We start from the raw sequence: 15,080 nt of genomic DNA on the forward strand, positions 1-15,080 counted from the left end.
AGTAAATCAAGTTGCTGAGCTGTCTTAGGAAATGCAGCCCTGCTGGGGTGTGCAGGAATATTGTGCTGAGATTGTACTGAGCACTTCATATCGTGCTGAGACTGTACGGAGCACTTCATATACAGTTGCATAAAGGGCATTTGGCACTGATGGCGACCCATAGTCTGTACGAATGCACGCACATGACAATGGAACGTTCACGATTTTCACATGACGCGAACATTCCAGACAGATTGTACGGCACATGCTGCACTATTTCTACTGGTAGATGCATGTGTCAGAGGTTTGTGCGCTGTATTAAACTCCGGCTTATATTTTCCATTTCTATGAGAGGAAAACTTTTCTGTGGCACAGATCTTTATCAGAATTTTGACAGCTCTCCCACAGAGGTAAAATTGGATCTGACACGCACCAGTTTTTATGAAAGCTTGAAAAAAGGGACTCCATTCAACGTTCAACAAGAGAAGACTTTGTTGGTGTGTTTGATTCCAAGACTTGCTGCATATATAACTACCGAGTGAAGCCATCACTGAATGCAGTGTGCTGCATGTGTCGCCTAGCTGCCGCAAAATCCACCACCAACAATGCAGAAGAGGCTCTCTCTTTTTGCCTTCATCCTGGCATTTATCATGGCCAGGGCATAAGCAAGCACACCTCAGCAAGGTACTGGGCCCGTTACTTGTACCATTGGGACGGATCAACGGGAGTACACAATAGGTGACACTGCAGTACTCACTGCAAACGTCAGTCTCCCTGAAGACAAGACCATGGCAGACTACCGCTTCACGTGGAAGATCAACTGTGGACAACCGGACTTACCCTTAATCACCAACACCACATGCACTACTCACTTGGATGCCTGTAAAGTATGCGGGCAAATCCAGAGTATACAAATGGCACGCAGAGAAATTAATCTAACACAGACTATTCTAAGAAAGGAAGACCAAAGAGAATGGGCTCTAGGAGACCAGCCAGTCACGGAATGCTACACTAAAGTCCGAGTGGTAAGGCCAATTTCGCATGATTACCGAAAAGTCTAGACACATAGGAAACATGAATACGAGGATATTTGAGTTGATAGAAACCAGGTAAAACTGGACAATTATTGAGAAAATTATTGCTGTTTGAGTACAGGCGAGTGCACGTGCTCGCACGCACACAAATGCTTCTCATATGGGGGTGTTTCCTCAAAGTGTTTAGGCTGAAAAGGACAAGAACAGCTGGAAATATATCGTTCCAGAGTAGAAAACATTCTTTATTTCTTCAGCTGTCTAATCTAGACCTCTTGGTACTTTTGACAAAAAGAAAGAAGATAGAGGCTCTTTGCTGTATGGAAAAAAACAAAACAAAAAAGGTTTTGTATGGTCCCTCTATGTTGTCTTCTTTAGAAAAACAAACAAACAAACAAAAATAAATAATGGGGATACAACGTAGAAATGGCACCAATCAGTTTGTTAGTACCTGTATATAAGCTTTGATTAACTTCAATTCTCAAATTTTTGTTTGGTCAGTTGCTTTATGACCCTCTTATTAGTTAATGTACTAGTGCTTAGTTCTAGTGATGCCTAAACTAACATCATTGTACATACGTTTACTTGCGTTATATATATATTTTTTTTATGTGCCATGAACAGTATTGCTACTAGGTATAATTCATTACTCTTTGTCTTGAATGTTGACGGAGCAGGAAAAAACGGTGTTTTATACGAGAAGAAAACGAAAAGTTGTGTTTTAAGTGCCTTGATTCTCAAAATATATTGGTATTATTCATCTTGCTTAGTCTTATTGACATATGCAGTAGAGTTTCACTGCTGGTCTGTTGATATAATACTGTTGTGTTACTGAGCGTACTGGACAAGCTGTGTGACGTTAATGCAGTGTATCAAGTTTTGCTGTTTTCTTTCTTCAGGGAAGAGAATAATTGGACAAAACGAGAAAGCAGAAAGTTAAAAGAAAGAAGAGTGGAAGTTTGAAGAAAAAGGAAGGAGTTAGATAAAGAAGTAAAGAACTGTTTTGCCCAGGGTTTTAAACAGACTGTTTCAGGGCTTGATGAAAATTACAAACATGTACACTGTTCTTTTTGTTTTCTTCATTTAGCATTAAACTCTTACATCAGCTCTGTTTCAAAGCCTTTTGTGTCTGTGATTTATCTTCATTTTGTTTAATTGTGAAGGTTTCTCACTTTTCCTGCCTGACGAGTGCATGGCCTGTTTTGATATGGTGTGTGTTTGTGTGTGTGTGCATGACATGAAATGCAGAATTTCATGTCATTTCTCTTATATAAACATGGTATGATTTGGAAAAAAACAAAACAAATATATTGTACTGTATGTTGGAAAAATGATTTAGCAGCACAAGAAAGAAGAATACAGCTGCTTTTGTTTTGTTGTTGGTAATATTAATTTCATTGTCAATATAGATTTGATATTGAATGAAACTCAATATCATAAAACAAAAAAAAAGTGTGTGTGTGTGTGTGTGTGTGTGTGTACATCACATGTCTGAGGGAAGATGAAATGAGCCAGTTCGGGGTTCCACTTTGCGCACGAGCAGAAAATGTTCTTTGTACCAAGAGGGCATGCTGGTTTTTAAATTCACTGAGATAAACATCTGTGATGTACATTGTAATGACTATTCATATAAGCCTTATAAATGGTGCTTGCCAGCGCATCCACCAGAAAGCACGTACAAGACGTATTTGGCAATATCAGTATTTTGAATAGTAATCATACACGTAAATATATACAGTATATATATATATATATATATATATATATACACACACACTTATATACATGTGTGTATATATATATATATATATATATATATATATATATATATATATATATATATATATATATACAGTAAGAGGAATAATGATGTCAAAGCTATGCACCGATTTCTCCTTCCTTTCTCATATCTCACATTATATATATATATATATACAGAGATTTTCAAATGCAAGCACTGCATTTCCTACTCGAGCATTCAAATTCACACAGTAGTCCCAATGACCTTGTTTGAGGCGTTCAATTTTATTTTCATATGGTCAATTTCCTACTTCATACAATCAATTTAATGAAGGAAAAAGAATGGTGTATTTAAAAAATGGAGTAATGGGGTGAGGATGGGGGCAGAAAGGGGCGACAGTTTCATTTAAAACAAGCAAAACACACGCACAACTCGGGCTTATAGTTTATTTATGTTTAAAGCTGTATTCGGTGTTCATGTATGTTTTTTTTTTACTTCAAGAAATTCTAAATTATATGGTCGAATCAGCCGTGCATCTAATCAACAATGACAATTCAAGCATATTTCTTGATGACAACGCATGCACTGAAAAAGGACAATGCCCCACTGCTAACCGCACAATACATCAGGTAATAAAGACAAATTGACACACACTGATATCACACAGTCCCGCAAAAGTAAACCAATGAGATAGCAATAAACGAACAAGACGTATACAATGTTTACGTTATCAGTTTGAATGTAGTCGAAATTGTTTTTCTGGAAGGTGCCAATCATCCTACCCTTTTACGCTCGTTTGTATACAGCGCCTAGTGTGCCTGTACTATAATGGCTGCCATTTTACTCTCCTCATGCTCATGAAGTTCAAATTTAGAAATAAAAAAAAAAAAATCAAAATAAAATGATCTTCATCACGAGGCCCAATCCATTCATGCCAAATGAAAAAGACACGCATACACGCATGTAAGCTAACTAAATGCAAGATTTCTTTTAAAGGGACCGTACAGTACTGGTTGAGGTGGGGATTCAGGTTTATAACATTCCTAAGTGAGATATAATGAGAAACCTCTTATGAAATATGAAAGAGCATGTAATTTTAAGGTTTCAACGTGTACTTGATGAAAATTGGTTTTTAAATGGCTGAGGTATCCCAAAAAGTGATGATAATAAATGGCGACAGGCCACAACTTTTATTAGGATATCTTTGTTTCACCTGGTTTCTGGATATCCCGGCCATTTCAAAACCGATTTTCATCAAATAAACTTGTGATCCCCTTTAGAATTGCACGCTCTTTGACATCTCATGGAGTGGTTTCTGAATATCTTGCAAAACGTTCAAAGCTAAATCCTCACCTCGACCAGAACTGTAGGCCTACGGTCCCTTTAAATTGAATGCACTTATTTGGAGCATGGTTGCTTTTTCATGAATTTGATATTGACCGAAGAGACTCCATCGCCTGCTCGAAATGAATTTGAATGCTCATTGCTGAAATGCCTGCTCATATCTTGGACTTGAATGACGCAAATGAACAGTATTGATTGTTCCGATCGTGAAGTTGAATGACCTGATTTTGAATTTGATTACTGATTCGGTCCTGCGAGCGTAGAATGTGTGAAATTGAATGCTCGGAATAGGAATTTGAATGACAAAATTTTGAAATTGCCCGGGAAAACCTATAATCTCTTTGCTTTGTTTCTTCTCGACTCTTTACTAATCCCTACACACACAATATCATGACTGCGCGCTCGTACACACACTCACTGATAGCTACTGATTTCGTGTCGTGCAAGATTTTAGACGGCAATATAATTATATACATGTCTTTTATAGTCGGATGCTAACATTTATTTTGATAAGTAAAAATCCACCGAAATTCTGTTTCACAGAGTGTAAAATCGAAGACATAATGATAGTGACAATAACATTTCGTAGAAATGGTTAACATATATTAACGCACCCCATGCACGTGAACCATAATTTTTTATTCAACAATATGTTCAGTACATTTTGGATTTATTTCTGTTATTGTGGAGGATGGATAATCTTACAAAAATACATAGTCAATAGTCAATAGAACATTTATTTCCAGATCAATTCGTGTAACAGCAGTAACAATTCAGTAATGACAAACTGGAGGTGACAACTCAGTAAGCACAGCTTGAAGTGAGTGCACCTTTAACATTTGAAAATGTAGTTGAATCTGATTGAAACATAGCTAAAAAGACATTTTTTTTTTTAAATATACATATTTACAAGACGAAGTACAGATACACAAGAGACTAAAGCTAGGGATGTAGGATGAAAAACAGATAGAAAGAAGGAAAAGAGAAAGAAAAGAAAAGAGAAGAAAGAAAAAATACATTAAGGAGAGGTAAAGAGAACCTAAAACACACACTTGTAATATTAAAACAAATAAGGCAACATTGTACATACATGTACATGTATTTCATTCTAGTATAATCAAGAGAAATTTAGCAGCCCTTACTATAAACTACCTTATATGGATGAATACAACTTTTTCTTAAGTCTTATCTTAAAACAATTTTGAGATGGTGCATTTCTTACACACACACACACACACACACACACGCACACACACACACACACACACACACACACACACACACACACACACACACACACACACACACAATTCTCGAAGGCTTGGAATGGGTTCCTTATGTGAGGGCGTACAAACTACACAATGATATTACCTCATAATCATTACTAGTACATACATGTAGGCCTACTGTATCTGCTTTTCCATCAAATTCTCCGGAGTGCAATGGGGCAGGGTTCCTACACCATTACTTCTTCAAAGTGTTGTTAAGATTACTCGGGCATGATGTACCGAAACAGTCGACACAGATAGCAAATACATGTATACACCACTGTATCATGCGTTCCTGTCCGGGCATTCACACGTATACCGAGATTGCCCAATTTGAAACAAGTTTAAAATCAAGCAAACTGAAACCAGGTTTGTAATCAAGCAACTCGCTTCGAGTGGATCTTCACGGATACGCCGTGCGTCAATCTGCAAGGTCAAAGCACTCTTTAGGATCACCACCTGAGCTCGCAGTCATTCACAGCTCCGCGTCCTGTTCAACCCCACCCAGCCCCGGAATTCTGCACAATCTGAATGACAATCCGTCACAATTAAGTGTGTGGTTTTATCAGTCCGGGACCCTTTTACATAAAAATTGAGATCCAACGCAAACTTTAAAATCAAACACCATAAGTATCTGAATACACGAGCTAAATTCTGATTGGCTGATACCCGACATTCGTTTGATTTTCTGACTTATGATTGACTGCATCTGTTTGTGTGTGTGTGTTTATGCAACAGGGCACAGAGTATCATCTTTGGTTTGAGCACTATACTCTCCCAGACAACAATGTTTATTATGACTATGGCTACTACAGGATCAAGTGGTATGCCCAGTACATGTATCATTCCTTAATACACCTTTGGTAAGACGGACACCTTGTTAGTTTGATAGATACTTTATTTTCTGCAAATCAATATACATAAGTTACATAATCATGAACATGTAGGAAATATACAAAGCAAATTTAACACAGAGTCGTTTGACTTACATAAACAACAATATAAAAGGAAATTAATGATATGACATACGGTATGCATCATGTCTATGCAGCAAGGATTACAATAACAATTGTACTTAAGAAGCGATTATGCAGAGGGCCGTCATAATAAGCATTGCTTGAAAAGATGGCCGGCCCGAGGAAAAGGTAGAGACGTACTAGATTCGTAACAATACAAATTCTGCTGCGAAGATAGCAGGGGAAAATAAACTCTGATGGGTGATGGTGGTGAATGTGCGTGCAGGTGCTTGAAAGTGCACACCGGTAAGCCATCTCCAATCAGAACACTGAGGAAAAACAGAAAATGGTGCTAGACACTGAGAGATGTCATAGCCCTATATTATGATCAGGCTATACTGTAGGCCTCTGAGTAACATAAACACGTGACAATAAACAAAGCAAGTGGGTGTTTTCTTCCATGACGTCACACTCCATGTGAATAATAATTATAATCAGTCCACATGAGGATAAGAACGTTTTTGATTTGCTATCTACAAAAGACAAGAATCTCTCTCCCCCTCTCTCTCCCTCTCTCTCACTCTCTATCTCTCTCTCCCGATGAAAGCCAAAGGGTAAAACTCATTGAAGGATTATACAACAGCAATATGATTGATAGTCGAGCTGGATGGGTGCTGTTCGTTATTCCGAAGGTTCGCTATTCCGAAGGTTCGTTAGTCCGAAACGCACAAATTCCCTATACCTAGAGGTTCATTAATCTGAAACTGAAAAAGGGTTCGTTAATCCGAACATTTGTGGCGTTATTCCGGAGATCCGTTAATCCGAAAATGAAATTCGGAATAACGAACCTTCGGAATAACGAATCTTCGGACTAAAGAGCCTTCGGAATAACGAACCTTTGGAATAACGAGCTGTAACCGAGCTGGATATATCACGCAAGATAAACTTTGACCAAACTTTCATACCCTACTAAAAAAAAAAAAAAAAAAAAAAAAAAAAACAGTCCTCCAGAACAGACTCATAGAGAATCACCCACCTCCTCCTCTTCATACATCATCATCATCATCATCATCATCATCATCATCATCATCATCATCATCATCATCATCATAATCATAATCTTCTTCAATACTGCATCATCATTGTCATTGTCGTAGGCATCATCATGATCATTATCACCACCACCACCACCATCATCGTCCGTCGTCGTCATCATCATCATCATCATCATCATCATCATCATCATCATCCCTCGTTTCTCGTTGCTATGGTGATGCCTCTCCCTTTTGAATCATGCTGATTTCACGAGCCAGTTGACACTGGGCACAGCTGTGGCAGAACGTGGTGGCCAGACAGTCGTTCATGACGGAGCCCTGAATGAGAGGAAATCGACAAGAGAAACGAGTGAATGGGGAAAAGGAGTGATTACAATTATTATGCTTCAATGGAGGGTATAGGCTAAATGCTTCTTTTTCTAATAATAACTCAAGAGAATGAATGTGAGCTGAATGACTCATGTAAAGCTGACAAAATGACTACTATGAAATTGTGGGGGTTTTTTTTATTTCTTTGTAGATGTCCGTGCGCAAAGGGGCATGCGCTGTATGACAGATAAGCATCATATTATTAATTTTTATTGATATTATTATTGTCATTATTGTTAATTCTTTATTGTTATTATTATTATTGTTATTATTATTATTATTATTATTATTATTATTATTATATTATTATTATTATTATTATTATTATTATTATTATTATTATTATTATTATTATTATTATTATTATTATTATTATTATTATTATTATTATTATTGTTATTATTATTACTATTATTATTATTATTATTATAATTCTTCTTATTATTATTATTATTATGTGTGTGTGTATGTGTGTGTGTGTGTGTGTGTGTGTGTGTGTGTGTGTGCGTGTGTGTGTGTGCGTGTGTGTGTGTGGCTTTGGAATAGACTATAATTATACTCCCCGATATTCAACATTCATGGTCACCCCTTGCCCTTTTGCTCAGATATGCAAAATTTGATGCGTTGATCGCAAGCGTAGCTTTCACTATTCATACAACAGTAGGAATGCACTGTGGAATGATGGGGGTGAAAAATCTGTGAAATCAAGCAAGCATTTTTAGAATTATGATATTTTCAAACCTCGATATTGTGTCTACCCCTGAAGAGCGCCCTAAGAACGAGACCAGCGTTGGGCACGCAGAGAGCGGCGCACAGGCTCTCGCCCATGTCGGACGCCATGAAACACAGATGGCACGGGACAAAGGTCCCCATCAGACCTGGGGGAGGGGCAGAGAGGAAGAGGAGGAGGATGATCATACTAACGCGGAAGATGAAGAAGATGAAGAAGAAGAAGAAGAAGAAGAAGATGAAGAAGACTCGGAAGAAAGAAGAAGAAGAAGAAGAAGAAGAAGAGGAGGAGGAGGAGGATGAGGATCATACTAAAGAAAGAAATAGATTTGAGAGGGAGAATAAGAGGAGGAAGAAGGAGACGTCAAAGAAGAAGACGAAGAAGGAGGAGAGGAAGATGAGCGGAGGGGGGGGGGAGTGAAGAGCAGGAGAAAGAGATTAACTAAAGAAAGGGTAGTAACATAGAGCAATATATCTTAGGTACCATCCCTTTTAAACGAAAAATTATAAAAATCCAAACCCTTAACAACCTAATATGAAAAATTTTATTATTACCATTTCAAATAAGCTTATTCATGCATCAAGGCAATTAACAAAGGTTTAGGTCAGTTCAGTCTACTCATTCAACGTAAAAACACAATAAGATACAAAGTAACACGCAACTACAAACATAAAGAATATAGTTCAAGTCAATGGGGATCGACAAAAGGGAATAAAGGTCTTATGACACATTAATCCCGAAAGTACAAAAATATCACATTAAGAAGGACACAGAACACGAACAAGCATATGTAACAATAATAGAGAGTGTATAGAATTAATAAAAGAAAAATTCATACAAAGTCAATTACGTGAAGAAGACAAACTCATCAGATGAACTTTGTATGCGCGTTTGAAACAATTATGAAATGGGATATTTTGAAGAACGGGCGGTAAATCATTAAAGGGGATAGACTTTTCAGAAAGATAGTGTTTCTATAAACTTTTGTTCGAACCAAGTCAAGGTGACAATGACATGGATTTCGTACATTATAGCTATTATTCATCATAAACTTTCTCAACATAATAGGTAATAAGGAAGGAAGCAATAACAAAGAAGCCGGTTCTTTCAGCTACTGAAGCGTGGTATATAATAGTGTCCAGAATTAGTCATTCCAGTTCCATAAAAAAAAAAAAAAAAAAAAAAAAAAAAAAAAAAAAAAAAGGATGGGTATTCTGGTGCGTAAAGCAAGTGTAAAGTGAAATAATAGTGGGTTGCGGCCGGCAGAAAGGTTAAAGATGTGGTTGTATGTGAACAATTTAAAGAGAATTTTGATATTGTAGAAAATTGTTCATAGTTCTACCTTGTATACTGGAAGTATACTTTTGATAACACGCTCACACACTCACACACGCTCGTATACACACAAACAGCTTTTGAATACATTCATGCCTCAAGTCTTGTTAAAAAAAAAAAAAAAACGTTGTGGCTGCGTGATTTTTTTTTTTTGTCTGCTGTTATTTTCGATTTGAATGACATTTACTTTACATCACTTACATGTACTTATGTCGCTAAAGCAATCGAAAAGTCCTGTTGACCACTGACGTCTTTTGCCATGGGGATACTGCCACGGAAACACCTGATGTAAAAAAAAAGGATGAATCAAAATACTACACCGTTATTACATACCATCATAATAATAATAATAATAATAGTCAGTTCTTAGAAACGCATAATACCATACAAATAGTCTCTATGCGTGTACAAAATAATGAAACAAAATCTATCACATATTTCTCTAATTCAAACATGTAATCAACAATTGTCAAAAAGGTGAGTTTTTAACACAGATTTGAATTTATCATAATCTGTAATGCATCTAACACTGAGAGGGAGATTATTCCATAATGAGGGTGCCATTTTTCCAAAAGACCTATCACCATATGTCTTAGATTTGACACTTATTTCAGAGAGGAGATTTTTTTGATTTTGAGCGCAGATTACGACCAGGATGATATGGCTTGATGAGTTCACTGAGATATGCAGGGGCATTTCCATGAAAACATTTGAATGCAAGGGTCAAAATCTTAAACCTGATACGAGCTCTTATGGGCAACCAATGAAGACTACGAAGTATGGGAGTTATATGATCAAATTTCCGTTTGCGTGTCACAAGCCTTGCGGCTGAATTTTGTATCCGTTGGAGTCCTTTCAGGTGAGAGTCTGGAACTCCAATGAGCAAACCATTATTATTATCCAAATGACTAAAAATAAACACATGAACCAGTTTTTCTGTAGTTACTTTATCGAGAAAGTGTCTCAATTTTCCAATCCTGTGTAGACCTATGGCTGCAGATTTGCATATGTTATTGATGTGAGTTTTCATACTAGGATCATCTTGGATAATGACACCAAGGTCACGTGCCTTAGAAATCGGCAGCACAGGAGTATCGCAAACATTGACGGACAAAATTGTTGAGGACTTGTTACGAGATCTTATATGCACAACTTCAGTTTTCTCAAGATTCAATTTCAAACCATTTTGCAAAGACCAATCTTGAATTTTACCTAAGCATGATTCAATCTGACCAACTGCTACATCAGAATTAGTGCTTTTTGGCAATGAAAGATAAATCTGAGTATCATCAGCATATGTAATTTTTTGGCAATGAAAGATAAATCTGAGTATCATCAGCATATGTAATTTTATTTATGCCACACTTGTCAATTACATCCTCTAGGGGAGCTGTGTACATTATGAAACACAGTGGTCCTAAGACAGAACCCTGAGGAACCCCTTGTTTGAGAACATAAGGGGCAGATGCAATACCATTGATTGAGACACTCTGTGTTCGGTTGCTAAAATAAGACTGAAACCAATCAAATGCAGTACCAACAATCCCACGCCATCATCTTGCCTCTTGGGAATACTAAAGGGTTAATCAACCGGTTTTGGAAGTCATTTTTTCACAAGCTTCCCGTTCGCATCTTGCGTTGTCTGATCTCGTTACTTAGTTCGGCAGTGTTCAGTGTGCAGGATAGAATGTTGACACTCAAGTGAAAAAACAAAACAACAAAAAAAAAAACCAACCCACTAATCTTCTGCATTAATGGACCTTTGCAGTCGTTGCTATATATGAATATATGCATCGGAATGCCAACACAATCCCCATTTTCAGTTTTTCAAACACGTCCTCACCTAATTTTCACACCTGTAAGTCCCCTTGAGGTGGTCATCTTGTGCCTTGCCTCAATACAGTCATGTGAATGTAAGGGTGTGTCACATAGTTGTCCCTGTGTGTAAAGGGCGTGGTCGTCACAGAAAAGATGTCGCGTATACGGTGGTACTAATAATTGTCAGATCTTTTTACCCTATACGTCCGTTACAAATTTAGTTTCCCAATGACAATTCCTCTGTATGATGTTAAGCAGTTGGTACAAACGTGGATTACAGTGGTGCCTTCTACGCTTATATCCAGTGATTATCTTGCTATTGTCTCTTTTTTTTTTTTTTGGGGGGGGGGGCCTCAAGGGGCGGTAGGCGAGGTGCAAATAGTAACACGTAAGAAATTACGTGTTTTGTCTGTATCCACAGTCTCGTTCAGCACCAACGAGGCATGCTACGCGTGTCATATCTAAATACAACATATTCAGAATGATGATACTTCAGAAGCTACTCCAGCTACTACTGCTACTTTTACGTATGGTAATCCTCGTATAAGAATAGCAATGATAGGCCCAATGATTAATAATTAGGCCTATATAATAACAATCATAGATGCTAGAAAAAGATTGAAGGATGATAGATCAATCATTAAAAAATAGAGAATACTGACACATGTTGTAGCAATGATTGAACGATTAAAGGACAAGATTTCATCATAACAAGCATCATCGTTATCATCACAATAGCAACAATAGCCACATTACTAAGAGATCTGGAAATAAGCAGAAAGCTGTTCTGGGTCCGTTTTATCAAAAGATAATGGATTATAAATTTCTTTACCACACAGGCTGCCATAGACTTACCATAGAACTCAACTACATTGTATATAATCAACATTATAACTCTTCATAAAACAGGGCCCTGGCGTATAAAAGTGAGATACCATCATATTTACCTCGCCCTTCGTGTTCTCGTACACCAGTGACGCGACATCTGATCCCCGATATCTGATCTCTTGGGTGCTTCCCCTTGGTTGTGACGTAACCGGCTGCCACTTCGGCGGCATCCTGACGATCTCTGAAGACATACATATTCATGACCACAGCATGTGAGAGGAACGCCATTGTACAGCCATAATGATGGTTGTACAGTATTACGAAAAAGAAACAGTAGAAGAGTGAAAGAAACTCTCAACTTCATAATACTGTACTCCTTACACCATGTTAGCGTATATCCGTATAAAATTATAAGAATTCATTATGAAGTTTTTCGATTGCTCTCTAAATATGAGTGCAGTGATGCGTATGCCCCTCTCTCTCTATCTACACACACACACACACACACACACACACACACACACACACACATATATATATGAAGAGTTTGTTCGCAAAAACCGATAAGTCCATATTTGCCAAATGGAGATATTTGCGATTAAAGGTCAAGAAAACGAAGGAGAATAATAAGAACATTTTTGCTTCTTTTGACCATAACTTCAAAAATTTACCTTCATGATTATGTAATGACCAATATATCATTTAAAATGCATTATTTTGTACTTTATGACAGAGACCGTACTTCAAAATCTTAAAAAATGGACTTATCGGTTTTTGCAAACAAACCTTTCATATATATATATATATATATATATATATATGTATATATATATATACGTATATATGTATATATATATAATCTTCATATATATATATATATATATACGTATATATATATATATATAATCTTCATATATATATATATATATATATATATATATATATAATCACATACAGAGGAGTATAGTTTATGAACAGAGGATAGAAGACAGTGGCTGCAGACAGCTTCCTCATCATGTTTTGTCATTTTTGAATGATTATTGCAGGGAGATGGGATCTCTTCCTATATACCACTCTCTCTGGGATAATCCACACACATCCAAAAAGGCAGACTGATCCGAAGCATCAAGCTGCAATTCACAATACTAGGTTATCGATCATGTAGATGTTAGTGATGGCAAAAGACATTCATACAAACGATTAACCATGATATTGCTCTAAAGAAGGAATTTATATATATATATATTTATAATATATATACATATACATATATATATATATATATATATATATATATAATTATATATATATATATATATATATATATATATATATATATATATATATATAATATATATATATATATACATACATATATATATATATATATATATATACACATGTGTATATGCTATATTTCACATTATATTTTCACGTCGGCTCAGAGAATCGAGCAGCTTCCAGAATAACATCTGAGTTTCAATTCTTTTTTTTTTTTGTATGCTTTTGTTTTTATTGCACGCCAGACTATATCAATACCCTTGAAAGCTCTGTCGTGTTTTGGCGCGACTGATCGTGTATATTCCTTCGTCTCTTGAGAACAAGGATATCACCATTATTAAGGAAGATTAATGTTCATGATAATTGTAGTCCTAACACATGATCGAGGAATCGTATGCAAAGCAACAACAACAATAACAAAGATAAGCAAGAAAACATCGAATGCAGACCCTATGTTTGTACGGCCAAACGATAAATTTTTAAGCCGCAGAACGTGACTAATCCAAATCTATCTCATTGCCGGCTGAGCTGATCTACACTGTATGTATTATAATGGATATGCACACCTATAGACCACCTATAGACCTACTGTTCGCCCGCAGCATGGAAACCTCTACCTTTTATTATCTGCCATCCCACTGAATACAGTATCTCTCCTCTCCTAGCCCACTTCACACTGAAATGGCATATCTTTCTGTTTGCCTAACCGAGCATTGGAATGTCGGATCAGTCTTTGCCGTGTTTTATATGTGGCTGCTACAAACTGGCATCTCCTCAACTTCGACTGCTACGAAGAATATGCCTGCTATAGCCAAAGAACAAATAACAGTGCATACAGACAGCAACTGCCATTTGATCGCACAAGAAATTAGCACATGTGTTAAATAGCGTTCAGATTTTGAGAAGCATTGAACCGTGTACTTACCAAGTTTTTCCTCCATAAATTCTCCGTCACCATTTCCTTGAAGTAGCATCTCTGTTACTTCGATTCCCTCTTCTCCTTCTTCGCTCATATTTGCCAACGCAACTCTTCGAGATAAGGAAGAGAAAGACAGTTTCAATGAAATGTCGTTAAAGCTGCCTAAACGACGTTTAATCAACCAGTTTCGGCCGTTCAAAGATGTATGCACTGTAGTTAAACGTCAGCCGTGCCTTCCGTGGTATACTCGAACTGTATTGAAAAACGCGATAATAACAAGTTGAATACGTTTGTCCTCGTTGTGCACACAAGAGGTTGGTTTATTCATGGATTCATGATCCTCCGATTCTTCGTGGGTGCTCGAGCGTCAACATCGTCCCATTGTGAAAGCGCTGTCCAAGGACCTTTGTGAAAGACCCCTTACAG

The 15,080-nt window shown here is 36.9% G+C and overlaps 1 protein-coding gene across 1 annotated transcript; it reads right to left on the reverse strand.

Moving 5' to 3' along the window:
* Positions 1-7,584: 7,584 nt before the first annotated feature.
* Positions 7,585-14,748, reverse strand: LOC140226977 (cornifelin homolog B-like). Its single transcript, XM_072307412.1, has 5 exons — positions 14,661-14,748; positions 12,574-12,695; positions 10,010-10,091; positions 8,485-8,621; positions 7,585-7,692 (listed from the first exon to the last, which is right to left on the reverse strand). Exons 1-5 carry the CDS (start codon positions 14,746-14,748, stop codon positions 7,585-7,587), a joined length of 537 nt encoding a protein of 178 aa, XP_072163513.1.
* Between the last annotated feature and the right edge of the window lie 332 nt (positions 14,749-15,080).

The sequence above is a fragment of the Diadema setosum genome, chromosome 4 (genome assembly GCF_964275005.1).
Source record: "Diadema setosum chromosome 4, eeDiaSeto1, whole genome shotgun sequence".
Taxonomy (NCBI): Eukaryota; Metazoa; Echinodermata; class Echinoidea; order Diadematoida; family Diadematidae; genus Diadema; species Diadema setosum.